Source organism: Pogona vitticeps, chromosome 1, assembly GCF_051106095.1.
Source record: "Pogona vitticeps strain Pit_001003342236 chromosome 1, PviZW2.1, whole genome shotgun sequence".
Classification (NCBI taxonomy): Eukaryota; Metazoa; Chordata; class Lepidosauria; order Squamata; family Agamidae; genus Pogona; species Pogona vitticeps.
In genome coordinates this window covers 166,817,497-166,841,615 of record NC_135783.1, presented here as the reverse complement: position 1 = coordinate 166,841,615, position 24,119 = coordinate 166,817,497, and the positions used below count along the sequence as shown (strand labels likewise).

The 24,119-nt window shown below is 44.4% G+C and overlaps 1 protein-coding gene across 12 annotated transcripts in view; it reads left to right on the top strand.

Moving 5' to 3' along the window:
- SETDB2 (SET domain bifurcated histone lysine methyltransferase 2) overlaps nt 1–24,119 on the top strand; it is an 88,761-nt gene that overhangs the window by 31,786 nt on the left and 32,856 nt on the right. For 11 of the 12 annotated variants that reach the window (XM_072993157.2, XM_072993165.2, XM_072992908.2 and 8 more), the window contains 3 exons: nt 1,309–1,519; nt 4,593–4,689; nt 19,967–20,060. In XM_072993157.2, the coding sequence (XP_072849258.2) occupies nt 1,309–1,519; nt 4,593–4,689; nt 19,967–20,060 (402 nt within the window). Of the gene's footprint in view, nt 1–1,308; nt 1,520–4,592; nt 4,690–15,412; nt 18,194–19,966; nt 20,061–24,119 lie in introns of those variants that run through there. The other variant, XM_020796718.3, reaches the window with a different exon arrangement.

The window sequence follows — 24,119 nt, the reverse complement described above, 5'->3', positions numbered from 1 at the left end:
TAAATAAATAAATAAATAAATAAATAAATAAATAAATAAATAAATAAATGAAGGAATAAGTTTCTAATGAAGTTAGTAATGCAATTACATTTTTATTCTGTCTTTCTTAATTCAGCTGTGTCCGTGTGTGGATGAATCCATGCCTTAACTCCTTTGCTATTTTGTGCTTTAAAAGGGGAAGCCAAGGAATGAGGTAGACATCATGTACATGTGGTGTTCTGTAGCATTAGCATGGAAGGGTGCCTTTAGCTATGGGAAAATTAAGGATATTTTTTAAAATTTGAAGTATCATCTCTGCCATGAATTGCATATCATGTTGGAATTATTACCCACTTCCGCTGAGCCCTTCCTTGCTATGCTAGAAATGTCATGTTGAAACTCTGTGCCAGTCCCATATATCCTTTCCTTTTTTCCTGGCACACTGCTCCAGAATACAGGGAAAGGAATTGTAATGTCTGCTACCTTGTTCTACCACCACCGATGCCATACCATTCAATATATCCTGGGAGTGCATACTTCCATGTATGGCTATTTCCTGAGCAGCTTGTTTTTGTTTCTATAAATTTTGTTTTTATAAATGTCATTTGTGCACCTAGTGAGTCCACAGAGTATGTCAAAAACATTATTTTATTTTTTCGTAGTCCAGTTTAATTTCTCTACTGAGAGTCAATTAACCGCTCAAGTTGACTATTAGAAAAAAGTAGTGTTTGCAGCAAAACATTGCTGTACAACCTCACAACATAACGAGTGGTTCTGGTCAGGCAAACAGGATGCCATGCTCTCTGTTAGAAAATTCCATCAATTTCTCCCTCTATGCCTTCTTTTCCAGTAATTCTGTGACTAGTGAGAATGCTCATTTTTCTAGTGACTGCTTTGGGGAGGGAAGGAGAGTTGCCCCTTTAGGATGTGTGACTTTTTAAAAAAGTTTTTCATTTTTTAAAAATAACTGCAGATCTTGTGGTTCCTTTGCCTAATACCTTATCATGTTTCTCAGATACCCCATTATCTGGATTGGTTTTGCTCTCTGAATTTTCTGTTTGATGGAATTAGGAGTAAAATAAATACTGAACTTTGGAAAATAGTGCTGTCCCACAAATTCTTCTCAAGACTCAAGGAACTAAAAAAAAATGCAAATATTAAATTCACAAGACAATGGAGAAATGTGCTGATAGTAAATGTTACAGATATCTGATATGTGCTTGTGCCTTCATTGCTCTTCTTACAACCTTAATGTCATCTCTATCACTTCAGTTATCTGGCCCATTAATCTACATAAATACACTTCCAGAAATTCTGCTTTTGTTCTAGGCAGACTGATGAGTAAAAATGAATCTCAAGAAGCTCAGGGTGGTGGCAGTGATGAAGTTGGGGAGGAAGATATAGAGAACAACAACAAAAACTACACATTATCAAAAAAGAGAAAAGTGGACAGCATATGTTCTGATTCAGAGATTGAATTTATCCAAGCCACTGACAGACAACATTATTTGTATTCAAAACCTGAAGATGAACCAAGCCTGTAAGTAAAGAATAAAACAGTTTTAAAGTTCTGCTTGTGGAGACTCACTGTGACTATTTAAACTCTCGCAGGGCTACTGAGCAATGCATGTCTGTATTTATAAGTACACAAGAAATATGCAACATGCTTTTCCAACCCTCCCAGGAATTTTATTAGCAATGCTATAATTTTGTTTCTTTTTGGTCTATCAATACCAATAGTAGAGAAAAATTAGACAAAATATAGAAACAGTTGTTCGGCTTTTTTCTACCACTGATATAGACAGAACTTGCTAGTAAAGTTCTCACTGGGACAGGCTTTTGAGGACCTGTCTCTGTACTTGGATCAAAGACACAGATGGGGCCATTGATGGTGTGCTGCACATTCTGACACCTTGACTGAAGGAACTGAATTAGTCTTAAGCTTTAGACAAGTTTTGGATCTAAGAAATGTGTTGATTGTAGCATCATTTGAAGCCCACTTCTGATTAGTTTTGTCTTCTGATGTCTGTTTCCTTCTGGTGTAGGGGATACATTAAGGCAGTCCAAAATTCCTGAATCGTCTGCAGTTTCCAAAGCTACTTTGGTCTCAGCATGTTGAGAAAAGAATAATATATACAGTGGTGCCTCACACAACGAGCGCCCTGTAGAGCGATGAATTTGCTCTACAGGGACGTTTTTTCGATCGCTAATGTGATCGCAGAGCGACGGCCCCAATGGGCGAAAATCGCAGAGCGAAGGTCGGTAAGTGGTTCGCTTACCGACCTTCGCTTTGCGACCCGCCGATCAGCTGTTCCGCGGCTACAAAATGGCTGCCGTTAAGCGAGGGGAGGGCGTGAAAATGGCTGCCGGCCATAGAGGAACATCGCTGTACGGTGAGTAAATCAGCCGATTGGAGCGCATTAAACTAAGTTTAATGCATTCCAATGGCTTTTTTCTTTCCATACAGTGATGTTTCATACAGCGAGAGTTAATCCGGAACGGATTAACCTCGCTGTGCGAGGCACCACTGTATAGTAGAACTTCAAGACTAACAATTTTATTTCAGTGTGAGCTTTTCTGTACTTCAGTATCTGAGGAACTGGACTTTGATCCACAAAAGCTCACACTGAAATAAAAGTTGTTAGTCTTTGGAGTCCTACAATGTTTTGTTTTGTTTTTTACTTCATTTACTTTTCTTTTGCCAATAAACCGAATGGTCTTGGGGTTTTACCAATAGCTAAAACTAGTAACACTGTTGGAGCTCTAGCTCTGCTTTGGAATGGACAAGATAGTAAGAGACACTGATGCTCCTGGTTATCCTATCTGACCGTTTAGCACTGTGCTTGTTCCAAGTGAGGAAAAAGGGTGGAGAACAGATGCAAGCAAGAAAAACAAAAGAGAAAACACATGAGCTTTGGAGTCTGCAAGAACGATCAAAGCTCAAGCAAAAAAAGACTCTAGGATTCTGTGGCCTAACAACTCTTCTGGAAGCAGGCTCAGCAGTCTTGCTGTTCAAAAGACCATTCTTAAGGATTTTAAGAATAATTTTTATTGAAAAATAAAGTCTTTAAAGATATTCAGTTTGTTGCATAAGCAAAGCATTAGTTGCATTTCCAAAAGATATTGCAGTTAAAATCATAACAAAATTCAACTAGGAAAAATAAAATAAAATCCTAAAAAGCTTCTTTAAGGGTAGGCAAGGGTTAGCCCCCCCCCCTCTATACTACATTTTAGCATAAAGCATAAAAAATGGCTGTCTGGAATCAGGTATCTGGAAGCTCTCCCATGTGGTACCATCCTCCATTTTCTATCTCCTTGGCACCACCCTTCTTCATCCATCGAGGTGTTGACCAATTGGTGTAAAGGACAGTCCGTTCACATCACACCTCCTTTTCCCATGAGAAGTCCAGGTGTTGTTTTCCAAGTCCTCGTCTCGGGTCTAGGTCCAGACAATTGTGTTGTATCTTTACTCCTTATCGTCTCATAACGTGGCTGTTTACATGGAACTTTCCCATCGCCTCTTGGTGAAAACATTCCCATCATACAAAATCATTCTAATACAGAACCAATATTAATTCATTTTATATTTCTCCACAACTACATATCCCATCTTAGTTCAGATTTTAACCTTAATATTCATAACCGTGACAACAGCTCTACATCTCCTTTTCTCCAACCACAGTGGATGCCTTTCCGTCCCTTCAGCGCTGCCTGGAGGCTGTACTGCAATGGATGCAGGAGAATGGACTGAGGCTGAACACAGACAAGACGGAGGTCCTGAGGGTGGGTGGCCCCTCCATCGGTGGTTTGGGAAACTCCCTCTCTTTTGGGGGAGTGACTTTCACCACAAAGAGTGAGGTTCGCAGCTTGGGGGGTCCATCTGGATCCGGCGCTCACTATGGAAACCCAGGTCAACTCTGCCTATTTCCATCTGTGGCGGATTGCCCAGCTGCATCCCCATCTTGATGTTGGGGCCTTCACCACTCTGGTCCATGTGCTTGTAGTCTCAAGATTAGACTACTGTAACACACTCTATGTGGAGCTACCTTTGAGATTGATGCGGAAGCTTCAAATGGTGCACAATGCGGTGGCCAGACTTCTCAGTGGGATGAGAAAATATCAGCATATTTCCCCCACTCTGGCTGCCTTGCATTGGCTGCCTGTTCGTTTCTGCATTGATTTCAAAGTATTAATGATGACATATAAAGCCCTAAAGGTTTTAGGACCTTGATATCTAGAGCATAGGTCAGGGAACAGGGGTAAATTACCCCAAATGGGGTAAAAGTGAAAATCCTGGGGGTAATGAGCAGAGTGCTAATACATTTTCTAAAAATGGAGAGCATCTGTTATGCAACTGTGTTCCCTAACCATTATAGAACTAAAAGCCATGCCTTGAGGTGAGCAAAGTCAAATTCATATATGATTTTAAATATGTTTGGGCAATAGAAAATTGTCTCAAAGGAGAAATTGTTATATGTGGCTAAATTCTGAACTTCCTACATATCAGATTGCTTTTTGAAATTCAGCATTTTTTTCTGAATCATTTGCTAATTATTTGAAAGAATTCTACTTCACTGGATCTTATATAATGCCCTGTTTCTCTTTCTTACCAGAATTCAGAGCTACAGCTGCAACAAGAGTTGGAATAAGCAAGTTATCACAAGACGAAAAACCAGAACATCTCTTCTTCAAAGCTGCTGGAGACAACTAGTAAAAATTCCAGATTTATTTTTAGCCTTCCTTACAGGCTTCTTACTTCATTTCAGTTTGTGTTCCTTGTCCTTTAATATCTAATCTGCTCTTGCATATAATGCCCGTGTCGACTGGGGTACAATTGAATTTGTTGCTAATACAGAATTGTTAAGCCCTTTTCTCCCTCCCTTTCCTCATGTTTCAGATACATTCCTCTGAGCAGCACACAGATCATGCTCCTCAGTGTACTTTTATCCTTGCTGTTGTAACAGAAGGTCACTTTCTTATGGTGGGGTGTCTACAGATGCCCACCCAGCATCTCTGTCCTGCTTGCCGAGCCCCACATTGTTTCTTTCACACACAGCCAAGTAGCCACACACTTCAGTCTCTCTCTCTCTCTCTCTCTCTTATCTACATGATGCCCATGGTGTGTGCCTGCATGTACATAAATACTACATAGCTAAAAAGGCTCTCACTGCCTCCAAAATCCATAATGTCCATGCCTTCCACAAAACTCTATGACAGCGATGATAAACCTCTGGCACATGTGCCACAGCTGGCACGAAGAGCCCTCTCTGTGGCCATGCAAGCAATAAGTCATCATTGAGAAATACTTACCCGTCCTCTGATCCTGGATTTCGGGAAGAATTATTGGGCAGGGAGGGAGAGCCAAGATGGCAATGGCTACCACCACAAACACACACACAAATACATATTTGACACCAGGCATGGAAACACTCAACTCCTGCCGCCTGCACCTTTAAGGATTGCAGCCAGAGGCAGAGTGGGGGAGTGTCACTGGCAGGCACTGGAGGTTGTGCGGCTGGAGGAGTGGGACTCTTTGGGACAGTGGTGATTGGTTTTGTGTTCCAGTTTGGGCACTTGAGCTCAAAAAGGTTCACCATCACTGCCCTATGAGCTAAGCTGTCACGCCCTTGCACAAGTCTGATGCCCAGGATGTTGATGTCTATTCTTGCCATCTCCTGCTTGACCACCTCCAGCTTACCAAGGTTCATAGATCTTACATTCCAGGTTCCTATGCAGTATTTTTCTTTGCAGCATGGGACTTTCCTTTCACTTCCAGGCATGTCCACAGCTGAGCGTCCTTTCAGCTTTGGCCCAACCACTTCATTAGCTCTGGAGCTACTTGTACCTGTCCTCCACTCTTCCTCAGTAGCATGTTGGACACCTTTCGAACTGAGGGGCCCATCTTCCAGTGTCATATCTTTTAGCCTTTTGTTTCTGGTCATGGGGCATTCTTGGCAAAGATACTGGAGTGGCATTGCCAGTTCCTACTCCAGGTGGATTGCTTATTGACATATAAAACCTTAAATTTCATGTGATCAGGATATGTGAAGACTACCTTCTTCTTTATGTGGCTATTGAACCCTGTACAGCAACACACAAACACATGTGAACTCACAAAGCCATATCACTATCATCTACAGAGACAATTACAATCATGCCTGTGCAACCATATTTAAATTCATGCAGGTGCACACCTCATCTGGGCAGTGCAACTACATGCAATCACTGCCTTCCCACCCACTTACTGTTTCAGGATAATTCCTTGCTTCCCACCATCTCCTCAGACATGAACCGTGCATCCCATTCATCCGTCACATTAATAGCATACCTTTCTTGCACTTTCACTGGTAACCACTCTTAACTTGCTACTTCCCCGATTTGTCTTTTCTAACCCCTTGCTGCTTTTATTGGTGGTGGCAAATCAGCTGCAATCGTATCTGGAGGAGCAGGATTGTCTTGACCCATCCCAGTCTGGATTCAGGCTGTGACTGAGTACTGAGACTACATTGGTCATGCTGCAGGATGACCTTTTAAAGGAGGCTGACAGAAAGATGCATCTTTTTGGTATTCCTAGATCACTCAGTGGCTTTTGATACCATCAACCATGGTATCCTTCTAGACAGGCTCTCCGAGGTTGGGATTGGAGGCTTAGCATTGAGCTGGCTCCGATCCTTCCTCAGGAATCATGTCCAGATAGTGCAGCTAGGCTTCAGCTAGGAGATAGTTTGGCATCTTTGACCCTTTGGTGTGGGTTTCCTCAGGGATCGGTGTCAGCAAACACGGGTCCAAAAACACGTGTAAGCCTGGACAGAGAGCAATCAGGAGTTTGCACATGCTAAAATGAGCTGAGGGAGTCCAAACTCAGCTAGCCAAGATACAACACTCCTTCTCACAGGTCTGCCCACATAAGAACACCCTTGTACTCTCAGATATTATTGTGAAAAGGTCAAGTGGGCTTTGTAGTCCTTAGACTTAACTTGCACCACTGACAGGACTCTAAGTAAGCTAGGCCGAGGCAGCACTCTCAGATGACCCTATGACAAGTGTACTGTTCAGAAAACCAATTGAGTTTTATAATCTTTATTTTATTAAAGAATAAGCATGTTACTAAGTATCGAAGCCAAATTAAACCAACACAAATAAACTAGCATTGTGCTGTTTAGTTACAAAGATGTAGTGAGGCAAAGAAAACATGAAAAATAGAAAAGTGTTCAAAAACCTTACAAAAACACAAAAAGCCATTAAAAAGAATAAAAACAGTTCCAGTCCAGGAAATCATTAGTAAAAACAAAATAATCCAAGTAGGTTATAAAAAGGCTATAGTCCTCAGTGATACTATAGAATAAAAATCCCTTAACAAAGGTAAAAATCCATTATATGTCCCATAGTCCTTAGAAAAGAAAAATCCAGTAAATATACCATAGTCCCTACAAAATTACAAGAGCATAGTCCATATGGAGTATTCCAAGAAAAGAAGTCCATAAAGAATATTCCATAGGTAACAGTCCATAGAAAACAGTCCATGCATAGTCCTTAAGAAAAAGCCCATAAATCCATAGGTAATCCAGTATAGTAAAGGTTAGTCCATGTGTCACGAATGACTGAAGGATCGGTCTTGAAAGACAATGTCCATAGGCAAAAAGTTCCTTTTTCAAGAGTAACTGGCAAGGGCTCATCGCACCTTCCCACGATGTCATCCAATCAGAGTTCGTTACTAGGCAAACAGTCCTGTTGCATCACATGACTTCTTTCTCATACGCACCAGATGTTATTTGGGTTACGGTGGTTTATCAAAGAGTCACAACAATTCCCATCTATCTAATCACACCGAGTCCTTTCTCAGGCTCTCAGAATAACATTCTCTCTGCTCGCCTAGAAAACAACCTGTCAGCATAGCAAAGTTACTGTATACAAAGAAACAAGATAGAACCTCTCTGGCTCATTTCTTAATTACAAAACCCATATGCCTTAAATGATTTTAACTCAAAAACCCATCTCATCACAATCGGCACTATCCCTGATGCCATTTAATACCTATGTTAAGCTGTTGGGGGAGGTCATCAAGGGTTTTGGAGTAAGGTGTCATCAGTATGCTGGTGAGATGGAACTCTATCTCTCCGTTACCACCTCTGCAGTGGATGCTATTCAGATGCTGAAGCGTCACCTGGTTGCAGTACTGGAATGGACCAGGCCTAATACGCTGAAACTAAACCCGGACAAAACAGAGATTTTGTTCCTAGATGGGAACTATGGGGGGATGATCCCTAGACTGGATGGTATTCCCCTCCAGTTTAGGGTCCAAGTGCGTTCTTCTGGACCCAGCTCTTTCTCGGGAGTCGCAGATTGCTGCTGTGTCCAGATCAACCTTTAGCCAGCTTAGACTAATCGCCCAACTTCACCCCTACCTAGACCAGGACTCCCTTAAGACTTTGGAGGCAACCCTGGTCATCTCCCAGTTCTTCTTTGTGGCCTCTGTGAATCACACTGTGGGTAATCCGCGCATGCACGGAGCCTCATTGGAATATTCTAGAGCTTCTGCGGTAGCAAAAATACATTAGTGCAGAACCCTCCCCCTTGGTATATGTACCTTGGCGGCAAGGCTCTCCCTTGAGTTTCTTTCAACCACCATGTTGAAAGTCTCTATCGCCACTTGTTTGAGTCCTAAAAAAAAGTTATTGTTCTTCTTCATGGCCTCTGTGAATGCACACATGAATATTGTCTGCGCCTGCGCTGACTCTCTCGGAAGATTCTAGAGCTAAAAGTAACAATTTTATGGTGTGATCCTTATCACGAGTTATATGCTCCTCCCACCCACCATCTTCCCCAGCTCCTTTTTTCCACCAAGCTAAACGGTTCTCCAGAAAGATAGAGTGCTTCGCTATTGCCTTTTGGCTCTTTTTCCAGGCTCCTTTGAGTTTTTGCTTACTTTATCTTTTAGTTTTATTGCCTACTTAGTGATCCTCCGCGTCTTTGATTTGCTTAATTGGCTCTCCGCTATTTTATTCCCTCTCCTTCCTCCCTTCCCCTTCCCTCCCCCCCCCCCGTTCCCTTCTTATGGCTTCACCAACTCCTTTCAAACGTTCTACTACTTGTGTGAATAAAATCGCACTCTCAGACGGCCATGGCCAATGCCTTTTTTGTCTGGGCGAGGAACACCCGATCCATTTGTGCCCTGCTTGCAAGAACTTGACCAAGCCAGCACTTAAACAGAGGCTCCAAAGACTTCGGTCTTACCTTTGGCAAACGGCCATGAATCCTCCTGCCCCTTCTTCAGAGGCAACCAGATCTCCTACCCTCTCTGCGGATAGGCTTCCAGCCGGCCAAACTGCCTCTGACTCTACGTCCATGCTGCCAGCAAAGGACACTGCCGAAAAAGCAAAACCATCTGGTAAGCACAAGCTACCTTCCTCTGACAGATCTCGAGCGCACGATCCAGGCTCGAAGAGAAAGTCAGCACCCATTACTAAAAAGCCCAGGAAGGATAAGCCTCCCCACGTAGAGCCGCCTCAGCCTTCTCTACCCTTTCCTGTCCTCGAGGAGTCCTCTAGAGAAGCCCCAGATCTGGCCTCCGACGGTATCACACCCCCCCATGATGCCGCTCCAAACCCCGAGCTTTGGCCTCATCGCGGCTGCGCCACAGTCCAGCCCGACCTCAGCCCATTCCAACCCTGATTCAGGGCGGGCAGTTGAAAGCTCGGCATCGGATCCAGAGATCCCCCTTCTCCATGAAAGAGAACGGAGAAGCGAAAGTACAGTGGTGCCTCGCTTAACGAGTGCACCGTATAGCGATGTTTCCGTATAGCGATCCCTTTTTCGGGATCGCTATACGGAAACATACCCGATCTTCGCAATGGGGAAAACCCGCATTGCGAAGATCAGGTATTGCGGCGGCCATTTTGGAGCCGCCGAACAGCTGATCGGCGGTTCCAAAATGGCCGCCGGAAGCCCGGAAACGGCTGCCGGCAGCCGTTTTCGCGCCCTGCCCTCGCTTAGCGAAGGCGCGAAAATGGCTGCCAGCACCTGGAATCCTCGCTGAACGGGTAAGTAACGAAGGTATTGGAACGCATTAAACGAAGTTTAATGCGTTCCAATACCTTTCCCCTACCCGTTTAGCGATGATTCCGTATAGCGAGGGTTAATCCGGAACGGATTAACCTCGCTATACGGGGCACCACTGTACCTCTCTCCACCAAGGTCAGTGGCGTCGCAAGGCAAACTCTTTACGAACGGTACCAGTCTGACCAGCTCAAGCGGCCTTGAATGACACCGGACCCTTCTCAGGCCACCCCGTTTAAGGACTCAAACCGCCTCCGTATGCCCACTTCTGCCCTGGCAGTTTCGGCTCCATCTGCACGCCCTTCTGCTCCTTCCAAGTCGGCTCTGCTATCCCAGAAATGAGGCAAGGCTCATAAAGTTCTGTCCTCACGTTCTGCTCCATCACTTCTGGACTCAATGCCATCTCAAGACCCATTCGCGATCCTACCAACTCAACACCACCATGCCCCCTTAGCAGAGGGCTTCTTTCAATCAGACTACCCTTCATCCCTGGGCTCCCCGGCATCTTTGGAAGCACAGCACTCCGAATCTTCTCACAAGCCCGACTTGCCTCTTCTGCCTCCAGATATGAGGGACAACCATCCCTCCTCTTCCTCGGACGATTTTTCCTCCTACTCCAATCTTATCTCTCAGATGGCTCAAGCCCTACATCTCGATACCGAACAGCCTCCGTCTACTGATGCCGACCCCGTGTTCGACGATATCAACCAGGAACGGCCTATTCCCTTGAGCCTTCCTTTTAACAAGTCCATTCTTCAACTCATTAAGGACACTTGGGGGAAACCTCCTTCCACCATGTGATTTCTCGTCTTACCGACAGCCTCTATAGAACCCATGGCGCCAACGCCGAGTTTCTCAACAAACACCCGGTGCCCAACTCTATCATCGTCGAGTCCAGCCAGGCTCGAGCCTACACCAGGTCCAAGCCTACCCCCGCCAACAAGGATGGTAGAAAAATCGACACACTAGGGGAAAGAGTCTACTCCCTGCAGTCCTTCCTGCTTAGAAACATAAGCTATCAGGCAACTATGGGCACTTTTCAATGCCACTTATGGAATTGGGTTCTTCCTCTACTGGACACGGCCCCAGAACCTACGAGGTCTGAGCTCATCAATATCCACTCACAAGCCATCTCTTTGGCCAAGTATCAACGAATTGCTGCATGCCATTCCGCTAAAGCAGGTTCTAAAACTCTAGTCACCTCTATATCCATTCGACACCATGCATGGCTTAAGTCCTCCACGATCTATGATGACACCAAGTCCAGGATCGAGGATCTACAATTCAATGGTGCCAGCCTCTTTAAACAAACGACCGATGACACCATGGAGGACTTCCATAAGAAACGTAAGACAGCACAGTCTTACTCGGCTCAACCAACTACCTCTTACCAAAGTCTTTCTACCGCTCAGGCCAGTTTCATCCCAAGCAATACCAGAACCAAAGATTCCAACCCTATAGGCAGTACCGTCCTCATCAAACTGATAGGTCTCTACCTACCCCCCCAACCTCTGATGGCATCATGCCAACCTCAGAATCAACCCTGACAACGCCAATCCTTCCATAAAGGACAGCGAAAGGGTAAGCAATATTGACAATCACTTTCTTCTCCCTTTCCTGATGTTCCTTTTCACTCACCGCACCATACCAGATTGGCCCCATTTTTTCACCACTGGCAAGCTATCACATCGGACAAATGGGTTCTGTCTATTGTAGCGTCTGGCTACCTCATAGAATTCTCCAATTTGCCCCCTTTGGGGTTCATCCACTACACTCCTTACTTCTCTGCCCTCCAGGACGAGGTTACTAAACTCCTCCAGAAGCGTGCCATTCTACCAATCCCAGCATCAGACTGTCTCAATGGTTTCTACTCAAAGTAATTCACAGTCCCTGAGAAAGATGGTGGCCTCTGTCCTATCCTCAACCTTACTCATCTCAACCGTTTTATCTCTCCCCGCAAATTCTGCATGCTTACGCTGGATTCTGTTGTCCCTTTGCTTTCACATGGAGACTGGTGTTGCGAGCGTGCTGAAGCCCCTATTATCTCAGGCCTCCAGGAGGTGCTCACTCTTCTTCCTTAGTTGCTGCCACCAGGTGTTGCTGTTTCAATACCAATTATTCACTGAGACATGTGTTACTTTGAAACTTAAACTTGTTTATTTGATCAGTAATATGTAATAGGTAAATCACAAGTTGATAATCAATCTCTCTCTCTCTCACTTGATACAAAGAACCCTACTCTCACTGACTTACTGGCTCACTGACTCACAGACTCACATTTTTTTCATACTCCATACACCCCCCTTTTTATCCAAGCCCCTCCCCCCTTAGCACCACCCTCCATTCACTCATTGGCTCCCTCTCCACTGCTCAGCTGTGATGGACAAGTGAGGGCAGGGCTGAACGCTACAACTGGTTCATTATCATCGATCTGCAGGACTCCTATTTCTATCAAAAATTCCTCTGATTCCACTTCAACGGCACCGCTTTCCAATTTTGTGCCCTCCCATTTGGGCTCTCTCCTGCCCCCCCGAACTTTCACCAAGTGCATGGCACCGGTCGCCGCATTTCTTCGCCTGCAGGGAATAAACATCTATCCCTACATCGACGACTGGCTAATCGTGATGACATCGTACCACGACACCATACGAGCATGAGACACAACACTCCACACTCTTCAAGGTCTCAGTTTCAAGATCAACTTCGAAAAATCCCACTTGATCCCGAGACAAACGGCAAAGTTCATCGGCATAGAGATCGACTCTCTGCCTTGGGAACAAATCAGGAAAATACAAAAAGCTGTCCGTCCATTCCAACTTCATCACTCAGTTTCAGCGCACCATGTCCACACCTCCTCAGTCTCATGGCATCCACAACATCCATCGACCAACACGCCAGGATTAAGATGAAGTCCCTGCAGGCATGATTTCTTCCCCTGTTCAATCCAGTGACAGACCCCCCCCCATTTTCGTTACTACTTGTGACACCGGAACTAGCCGCACAACTCAACTGGTGGACCAGTCCGCAGAACCTCATCATCGGCAGACCCTTCTCCCTTCTGCGCCCAATGATACAGGTCACAACCGATGCCAGCCCCACAGGTGCTCACTGCCTCCACGGCCTGTGGTCAAAACAAGAGCTACCACTCCACATAAACCACTTGGAACTGTTAGCGATCATCAGACCCTTCCACGCCTTTCTTCCCCTCATCAAGGGACAAGTAGTGCAGCTGGCAACAGACAACACCACTGCACTCTTCTATGTCAAGAAGCAGGGCGGCACCCACACTCCTTCCCTCCTCTACCTAGCTGTCGACCTATGGGAATGGTGTTATTCCAACCATATCTTCCCTATTGCTGTCCACACCTCTATCAATGACAATACCCTAGCCGATCACCTCAGCCGGCTACCAGCGAGAACCCACGAATGGACACTGAGCGATGTCATATTCCGGCAGCTATGCCGGCATTGGGGCATGCCTTCCATAGACCTCTTTGCCTCTGATGCCAACAAGAAGTGTGCCTGGTTCTGCTCCAGAGCAGGAAGAGATGGCACCTCTCTGGGAGATGCATTCCTGATGGACTGGTCTCACAATCTCCTTTACATGTTCCCCCCTCTACCTACTCCATAGAGTAATTGTCTGTCTCTGACAAGAGCCAATGCGATCCTAATAGCCCCATATTGGCCCCATCAACCATGGTTCACTCACCTGGTCTCCATGTCGTCGGACATGTTCCACCTTCCTCTCCGCCCAGATCTCCTCTCGCTCGACCACGGCCTTGTCTATCACCCCGACGTCGCCTCTCTCAGTCTTGCAGCTTCGAGGATACTCCCGACGTGATGCAGGTTCTCCTTCAGGCTCTTAAACCTTCTACCACTCTCCTGTATGAAAACAAATGGAAATCCTTCCTAAAATATACTCATGGCAATGACTTACCTGCTGTACCTGTCTCCCTGAAGACCCTGTTTACTTACCTCCTTCATCTCTTCAGTTTCGTTCTCTCCATATCCACGCTGAAGGTCTACTTATCAGCCATCATGGTTCATCAACCGGATGACTCCCCCTCCTCCAAGTTGTTCTCCCACCCAACTGACAAAATATTCCTCAAAGGGCTTAACAACGTTCACCCTCCACAACAACGTATCGCCCCCCCCCCGTGGTCACTGCAGCTGGTTCTTAATGCCTTGATGCAGTCTCCATTTGAACCAATGGCGTCTATCGACCTCAAATTCCTCATTCTCAAATCGGCCTTCCTAGTTGCTATCATGTCAAACAAGCCAGCGAGCTCACAGCTCTCCGAGCCGATCCTCCCTTTATCCAGTTTTACCCCAATAAAGTGACTCTCTACTTTGACGTTTCCTTTCTCCCGAAGGTTGTCTCTGACTTCCACCTCAACCAACCCATTATTTTACCTTGCTTCTTCAAATCTCCATCCTCATCACTGGAACATATGCTCCATAATCTCGACATCAGACGTGCCCTGGCCTTCTATGTTGAAAGGACAAAAACTTACAGAAAATCCAATAAACTCTTTGTATGCTTTCATGGCCCAAACGAGGGAGCTCCAGCCTCCTGTCAATCAATAGCATGTTGGATAGTGCAGACTATCTCCCTCGCTTACAAGCTGTTGGGGAAATCCCCACCAGAACATTTGACAGCTCACTCAACCAGGGCACTGTCCACCTCCACTGCCTTTCAACATGGCACCAAGGTTCCTGACATCTATCGTGCTGCTACCTGGTCCACACTGTCCACGTTTGTCAAGCACTACCGGCTGGATGTCGGAGCACGCCAAGATGCTGCATTCAGCAGAGCTGTCCTGTCATCCTTCTTACTGTAATGACCCACCAACCGGTAAGTCCAGCTTGCTAGTCACCCATATGTGTGCATTCACAGAGGCCACGAAGAAGAAAAAGGTTACTTACCTGTAACCATAATTCTTCGAGTGGTCCTCTGTGAATTCACACAACCCACCCATCCTTCCCCCTCTACCATCATGGGTCAATTACATACTTAGTTCTTTCCTTCATACTCGGCGGATAAAATTCAGGAACTGGGGAAGATGGTGGGTGGGAGGAGCATATACCTCGTGGAGGATCACACCATAAAATTGTTACTTTTAGTTCTAGAATCTTCCGAGAGAGTCAGCGCAGGCGCAGACAATACTCATATGTGTGAATTCACAGAAGACCACTCGAAGAACTATGGTTACGGGTAAGTAACCTCTTTATTTCCTTTAAACCCTTTCATTTATAACGAATCTTTAACTATTGCTTTGCTTATTAATCTTTTAGAATTAGCCGCTCCAGCCTTAGGACCAAAGCACACACACCCATTTTCTTTCTGAACTGGCTTTTTGATTCCTTGTCTCTTCAGGCCCGTTTAAATGCTCCATGGCCTGCGATAACAAAATTCCACTCTCTGACGGCCTCACTAAATGCCTTTTATGCCTCGGTGAGGCTGACCAAACCTCCTTGTGCCATCGCTGCAAAAACTTTACTCGTCTCTCGAGACTTAAGCTTCAGCTTTGGGAACAGTCCCTCCAGCCTACTAAGCCTATGGCTCAGTCTTTATGCAAATCCATGCTGCACACTAAAGCCATGGACAAAGCTGTTTCCAAAGTGACAAAACAACATACTTCGGCCACTCCATCCTGTTCCCATCACCAAGAGTCTGCTGCAGGCCCAACATCGACTGCTACAGGGGGTACACAAGCCCAAACAGTCGACATTGAAACCTTCAACATTGAAAGCGGCAACTAAACGAAAGCCATCCACCAACACTTCGTTGGCTCCTGAACCTTCACCACCGAGAAAGGTCTTACAGGTCGAAGCTTTTCAAAACTGTTTCCCCAGCTCCACAGCCTATAGAATCCAGAGACTTGATATTTGTGGATTGTCTCTCAGATGAGGAGGGACTTCCACCTCATCAACCATCTCCATCGCAGTCTCCAGAATGGGAACGAGTCGACCAGCTCACATTCTCTCCTACCAGCCCTCAACAATCCTTGGCCTCTTTGAGTGAATCTTCTCTGGTGGCTTCACCTGATATCCAAGGGACTGAAATGCAACCTGAAACCGTGCCTTATTCTGCCCCAGTAGGCCTACCACTTTGGCCTCCACCACTTCAACAAAGACACCAATCATATAAGAGCATCAACTTGCCTTTTCACGTGGAAACAGATTATGCTCAGCACCATCACTGGGATGTCTTTTGCCCCTATCGGTGCCCAACGGAAAAGCCCGCCAAGCACTATCAACCAGTTGCTTTGTCTGCTCCAGCGGCAGTACCACGTGTCTCTTACACATGGGAATCTTCAGTGTTGAAGTGATCTTATCACCATGATCACCAAGGACTACTTGGCACCAGAGATGAGAGTCTGACTTGAGAGTCAAAGCCTAAGAAATCCAAAAAAGGCAATCACTACTCTTCGGCTTAGGGTGCGTTTGCAAGATATTATTTCCCCACCCAGCAAGATGACTGTGATCGTTCATCTCGCTTGGCATCCATCACTGGCATCCATCTATTCCACCGTGATCCTGTGTGGTCCATCAACGCCTTTACCATCCTGACAGCTCTCTCGACACCGACAGCAAGTTCCATTTCAACACCACTTCGACACTCACCCTTTTGATGCCGACGATCCAACGGTATCGACCTTTGTCCATTGACACCTCGGCAATGTCGATACCCTTCAATGACCCTCAACATCGATCACAGTCCACCGACGAACTATCGGCATCAACATCCCAACGTCAACACCAATACTTCGAGGACCAGCCTCTCAAAGTCGATGTCGATTGAGAGTCGGTTGATTCATGGAATGATGTCGAAATGCCTGACCCCGAATGCCATCTGTATTACTGACATCTCCAGACTCAGACCTGGCAGATGCAGACTCTCCATCACTGACAGAGGAGTTTCAAACTTATGCACAGCTAATGGTGCGCATGGCTAAATCTCTTGACCTCCAAATCCACAGGCCCACAAACGAACCAGTGGACCATTTTTACAATCCCATTTTGAAAGACACTACAACACTAGTCCATATTTCCATGCTTCCATCTCCTCAGCACAGTTAGGCAGTCTTTGACCAAACCAGCGCCCTCTCACTTGGTGTCGAAGCACATTGACAGTCTCTATCAGGTACATGACCTGGGCACTGTTTTCTTACAAAATCAGCCGGCCCTAATTCCCATATTTGTCGAAGCATCACAATCCCATTCTTGACACAGACAAGTCCTGATACCGCCTAATAAAGATAGTAGTTGCATCGACTGTGGGCAGATGATTATACTCCTCCGCTGCCTTCACCATGAGGGTGGCCAATTATCAAGGGGCTATGGGTACCTATCAATATTTTCTTTGGGACAACATGTCTGCCTTTATTGATGCATTCCATGAAGACCAAAAGGTGCTAGCACAAACTTTCCAGCAGGAAGATCTTTCTGTCGCAAAACAACAGATGCTGGCAGCCAGACATACAGTCAACACCACTTTGCCATTTCTCCTGGCTCAGGACTGCTGACTGCGGAGGATGCACGTGTGCGCATTGAAGACCTCCCATTCGATGGGGTAGGTCTCTTTAATGCCGAGACAGATGACATTCTTGAGAATGTCCAGAAAAAGAGGACAGCTGCCAGGCACTGGGACGTCTACCACACATACCAGCAATGCCCTCAACGCACCCAGTGGCGTCAACCTTACAGCTCTTACCAGAAGTTCCAGCATTAACCTCAACAGCAAACATCTTACATGCTGTGGCGATCACCCTACTTTGGCTCATGTAGGAGGATATTTGCATGTACCAATGGAAGCTGGTGAGGTGGAGCCAGAGAAACCAGAAGGGAAGAGTGAAACAGAAAAGAGGAGTTTTGTGAGTGGGTTAGTGAGCGGTTTTGAGTCAGAGATGAGAGTGACTTGAGAAGTCAGTTAGGAAGTTTGAGTCAGAGATGAGAGTCTGAAGTAAAAGTTACTCAATGGGAGAGAGTGTGGTATAGTGAGGAGTTAAGGTAGGCAGTTAAGAGTGTGGAACTTATAGAAAGCTAAGAGAGTTAAGAGTGAAACAAGTTATAACTAATCTAATGAATACTTTAAAGTTTGTGAAGAACCTGTTTAAGTGAACTGTAACCAATAAACTTGTTTTGTTCAACATTATACTCAGCTGGGACCTCAATTTTTCTAATTAAAGGGTGTTGACAGAGGTAAACTGGTGGCAGCAGAAAGAAAAGAATGTGTTGTGGGCCTCAGGCTATTGAAATAATCTGGGGACACGCAAGGTGCACATCACACATGCCTTATTACAAACAGCAACTGTACAGAGCTAAACCTTGTCAACAAACTATAACCAGGCGCAATGACCGCAAACCCAAACATCAGGTTTGACATTCAGCTGGCCGAGATCCACATACAATCTCACACCCTCCTTTGGAAACACCTCTGTGGGAAGACATCAAAATGGATGCTTCGGTCTTCTCCATCATATGAAGCAGTTACTGCATAGAATATCACCACTGTCCCCAGCCATTCCATCCAGTCACACCTCCGTCACAAACCCTGCAAGACAAAATTCGAACACTGTTACTCAAAGATACCATAGAACCAATACCACCTCATCAGACAGACAAGTTTTTTCTCTCTGTGTATTTCACTTTCCCCAAAAAAGATGGAGGCCTCTGTCCCATCCTTGATCTCAGGGAATTAAATCAATACATCACTACTACCAAATTCCGCATGGTTACCCTTGAGTCCGTCCTCCCCCTACTCTGCAAAAAAGACTGGTTCGCAGTCATAGATCTCAGGGATGCCTATTTTCACATATCTATCCGTCCTTCTCACAGGCCCTTTGTACATTTCCAACTCGAAACTCAAGCCTATCAATTCAAAAGGCTTCCATTCGAACTTGCCACAGCTCCCAGGGTTTTCACCAAATGCATGACCCTTGTGGCAGCATACCTTAGGCTTCAGAAAATTCACATTTTTCTGTCCATTGACGACTGGCTCCTCATAGCTCCCTCCTGTTACAAGGCACAACAGGACATCTCCTTCACCTTGTCTCTCCTCCAGGATCTCGGCCTTGCAGTAAACCTGCAAAAACATGTATTGAAATCTGCCTCTGAAATTACTGTACAGTGGTGCCCCACATGACGACGATAATCCATCCCATTGTAATAGCTATTTAGCAGAATCGTCATGCGAAAACCCTTTCCCCATTGGAATGCATTGAAACCTCGTTTAATGTGTTCCAATGGGGAAAATACCTCGTCGTCCAGCGAAGATTGCCCATAGGGAAGCCATTTTACGAGTGCCGATCAGCTGTAAAAATGACTGTCCTGCGAAGCATGGGTCCGGAAAACACAGGGTAGCCATTTTGCGAAGCCGACAATCAGCTGGGGGAAAATCATCGTCTTGCGAACAAACGGTTCGCGAAGCACAGACCTAATCAATGTCCAGCGAAAATCCCCCATTGGAATGACTGTTTTGCGAATCGCTATAGCGATTGCAAAAAGTCATCATTATTCGGATTCATCATTTAGCGGGGTCGTTGTATTGTGAGGTACCACTATAATTGTATAATTTGCTTTAGGATAAGGTATAGGGTACAGTCATGGACAATGAGAAACAAATGAAACAAAAAAATCAATAAGTGGTCTGTTTTTTCTCCTTATTTATGATTTTCCCATATCTAAGGGAAAAAATAGTATCAGTAAAATACTTCCTTATTTCTACTAAATTAAATGCTGTGTTGAACTAAAGCTGTTCTTCCAGACCACATTGTCACACTTTTCTGTATTGCAGTATAAAGGGCATTAGCTTTATTATTCTCATTCTGTCAAGAGTAACTGCACAAGATCAAAATATCCTCAGTAAGCCAAAGGGTAGGCATGCAACAAAGAGCAAAAAGGCAATGATGAACTTGTCTATTTGAAGGAGATTGCTGATGCCAGCTCAGATGAAGATGAGAGTCCCATGTGCCAGAAACCACCAAGAAGAGAGACTCCTGTGGCCAAGAAAGCAACTGAAGGTAATTGATTTTTAGTGTCTTGTTCACATAACCAAGTACAGTGGTGCCTCGCTTAACGATGTTAATTCGTTCCAGCGAAATCGCTGTGGAGCGAAAACGTTGTAAAGCGAAATAAAAAAGCCCATTTAAACGCATTGAAAACCCCTCAATGCGTTCAAATGGGCTGAAAACTCACCATCCAGCAAAAATCCTCCATGGGGTGGCCATTTTTGCTGCCTGTAAAGCGAGGAATCCGTCCAAAAACACAGCAGCCGGTGCCCATTTTAAGCAGGTGGTGGCCATTTTGAAACCCGACGATCAGCTGTTTTTGATCGTTGTAAAGCGAAAATCGGTTCCCAAAGCAGGAAACCGATCGTTGTTAAACCAAAAAAAAAAAACCATTTAAAACATCATTTTGCAATCGCAAAAACTTAATTGTACAGCGATTTCATCGTAGAGCAGGGCAATCATTAAGCGAGGCACCACTGTAGTGTTTCCAAATCGCCCAGAAGCCCATTTCAAATTTTTAAGAGGTGTCTGGGGTGCTTAAAAAAATGTCCTATGGGTGGAATATAGCCAATAGCAAAATGTTGAGAAACCAACCCACCCTTTTTTTCTGTGAGTGAGCATTCTCTCTGGTTGCTTTCTCTATATTTTTCTTTGTATCTCTATCTGCTTTCCCCACCCCACTCCTTATCTCTTCCTTCCACTTGCTCCCCAGTTCTCTTCTCTTTGGCTTCCAGGTTTTCCCCTCCTCATCATTTTACTTCCCCACCCCCAAACTTCTCCCCTCCACTTCCTTTCCCTGAATTCTGCCTCTGTTTCCCCAGGATTTCTTGGTAAAACCAGGTCTTGAAAATTAAAATAAAACTAGCAGGCATGTGTACAAAAACTGCAGTACATAAAACTCTACATTTTGTTGCTGCAGAGTTAAATCTGTAAATTAAAGCAAGAGAAAGATCTTGAAGCACTAAAAGCATTTGTAAAATGGCTGAGGGAGCAAGAAGGTCTTCAGCTGCCTACCTTTTTGGCGGGACAGTTTTCTTGCTTCTGCTGTCAGAGGAACTTGGCTAGGTATTTTGGGAATCTTCAACACTCATGCAATAGCCACATTGTCCAGTGCAGCTCTGGATTTCATGGTTGACAACCACAGGCTTCTTTCATTTAGTTTTATATCAAGTTTTGTATATTAAGCCATCAGCGTTGTTTCTGCTTTCCAGATTACCTGTGGCTAGAAAATTTAGTGAAATTCCATTGCTTTGATGGCTCAGAAATAGTCCACTGTGGAAAATTTTTTTGAGTGGGAAACGCGTTCACCAGGCGCAATAACCTACCGAAAGAGATACATATAAAATTCTTAAGGAGAACAGTTAAAGAAAAGCTGCTTCAAGTAAACAGAAAAAAGAGCTCACAATAAGAGGAACCAAAATTAATATACTGAAACAGGTACCTTGGAGCATGCAAAAGAAAACACAAGAATACAGTGATGCCCTGCTTGACGATTGCCCCGTTTGATGCTGAAATCGCTTAACAATGCCTTTTTTGCGATCGCTATAGCAATCGCAAAACGATGATTCAATGGGTTTTTTATTTTGCGACGATCATTTCCATGCTTCGGGAACCGTTGTTTCGCTGGACGATGATTGAAAACAGCTGAAAATGGCTCCCCGCTGTTTTCAGGACCGATTCTTCGCTTTACAGGCATCACAAAATGGCCGCCCTATGGAAGATCTTCGCAAAATGAGCAGGTATTTCCCACATTGGTGTAAGCAATCCCCCAACTCCAAGGAGATTAAGGGGAAGCCGGAGAAGGAGAGATTCCAGAAAATTAGTCAGTCCTTATGAGCTAAGACGAGCCCTAGATCTCAGCCAGGCCCTGCACTAATTTTCCTTCCTCAAGTCCATCCCCTTTGTTAAGTAAAAACAAGAAACACAGACAATCCATGAGTTTACACTCAGGCAAATCTGGGCTCTATGTGGTAGCAAATACACATGGCCAATTAGATAGGTTAGTCTGTTCAAGAAACCAATGCATGCAATTCCAAAACATTACTGCTTTATTAAGACATATGGTTCAGAAAAGAATTCAGATTATAATAAAGCATTCCAGTTAGAAACATTTTCATATCAAGGCTGACATATCACTCCCACCACTCCAGCTATAAAAATAAAACAAGAAATGCATTCTAAACTAGGATAAAGCATAAGCGTAGTCATTCTTATGTATCCTGAGACTTCACAGTCCATAGTCCAACAGGTAAGGTAAAATCCAGTTGTAATCCATTAGTCCATGTTGGCAAAAAGGCTCCATTCAAAAGTTATAATCCATTTTGGGAAAAAGCACATGTCTGTCCTTTCTCAGTCAAACTCCATCTTTTTTCCCACTTCTACCAACTTCCTTCTTCCCAGGATGCCTCATATGGAACACCCCCTCCTGGGTCTTGTCCCGCCTAACTTTCTCATGGGAGCTTGAGTTATCATGTTTTGTAGCAGAATTATTATGACTACCAGGAATGTAACTCTCTGGCTCTCCTTAGCAACTAGATAACCAGAGAACGAAGCTTCTCTGACACAGAATGTAAAATTTTCCTACCACAGACACAGACATTAAATCAAGATGGATGCTATTGGGACAATCTTAGGACTACATATCCCATTCTAATACCCATAAAAACACAAATCATTACAATTGGAACGCATTGAACCGGTTTTCAATGCATTTCAATGGGTTTTTTTTCGCTTGACGACGATATTGCTTAACAGTGATTTTCCTGGAACGGATGATCGTTGTCAAGCGAGGCACCACTGTATTCTTTTCTAACCAAGATACTACTAGATAGGAAAATACCATTCCAGTGGTGAATCCCAGAAGGACTGCTTTTGAAGTGGCAATCCAGAAGATACAATCTTAATAGTAAAATGAAAGCCAGAAACTTCACGATGGAAATGAAACAGGAATTGAAACTATCAGAAGAAGATCTATAATTCTCGAGTGAAGAACCAGAAGAAGAAGAGGAGGAGGAGAAACAAGAAGCGATAGGAGATGGAAGACAAAGGAAGTTGTCTCCAGTGGGGAGAACCTAGGGAAAGGAACAGAGAGATTTAAAAGGTAGTAAAAATCGTCAAGATGTCTAAACAAGTTAAGCGTCTCTCAGTGAATGTGAAAGGACTCAATTCACCCCAAAAAAGAAGGAAAATATTCAGCAAACTCCTCAAAGCTAAGGTAGATATCATATTTATCCAAGAGACTTATATTAGAGAAAAGGATGAAAAACTGTTAGAAAATCCAAAATTGGGTAAAGTCTTTATAGCCTCAAGAAAACAAAAGAAAAAAGGAGTGGCTTTGTATATTAAAAAAGAGCTAGATCCGGAATTGGTGTTTGCTGCTGAGGATGGGAGATTACTGATAGTAGAAATCTCTAAGGAACATATACGCACCAAATGAAGCCTGAGGTAAATTTTATCTCCAACTGAAGAATCAATTAATACAAAGGCCAGAACAAAAATATGCATTATTGGAGACTTCAACGCAATAGTCAACAAAGAGAAGGACACATCCAAGGCAACTGGAAATGGGAGGAAAAAGACGAGGAATATGATACCTAAGGTGTTCCTAGAAACGGCAGAAGAATTAAACTTAATTGACCTATGGAGACTCAGAAATCCGAACAGAAGAGACTATACATTTTACTCAAATAGACATAAATCATGGTCAAGAATAGATAATTGTTGGATATCAGCGGAAGCTACACATCAAGTAGAGGATACTGAAATATTACCAAATACATATGCAGACCACAATCCAATATTGATGACATTAGGACAAAAGACAAGGAGAGGCTTTTGGAGACTTAACACACAATTATTGAGAGAAGAGACCTTCCTGAATAAAATTAAAAATGAGATGAAATTTTTTTTCCAAATCAATAAACCTCAGGATACAGGGATGACAGCGGTATGGGATGCAGCCAAAGCATATTTTTGAGGTTATGCAATAGGATATAATACACAAAGAAAAAAGGAAAGGAATAAACAATATCAAACCCTAATAACATCCCTAAAAAAAGAGGAAGTGGAGCT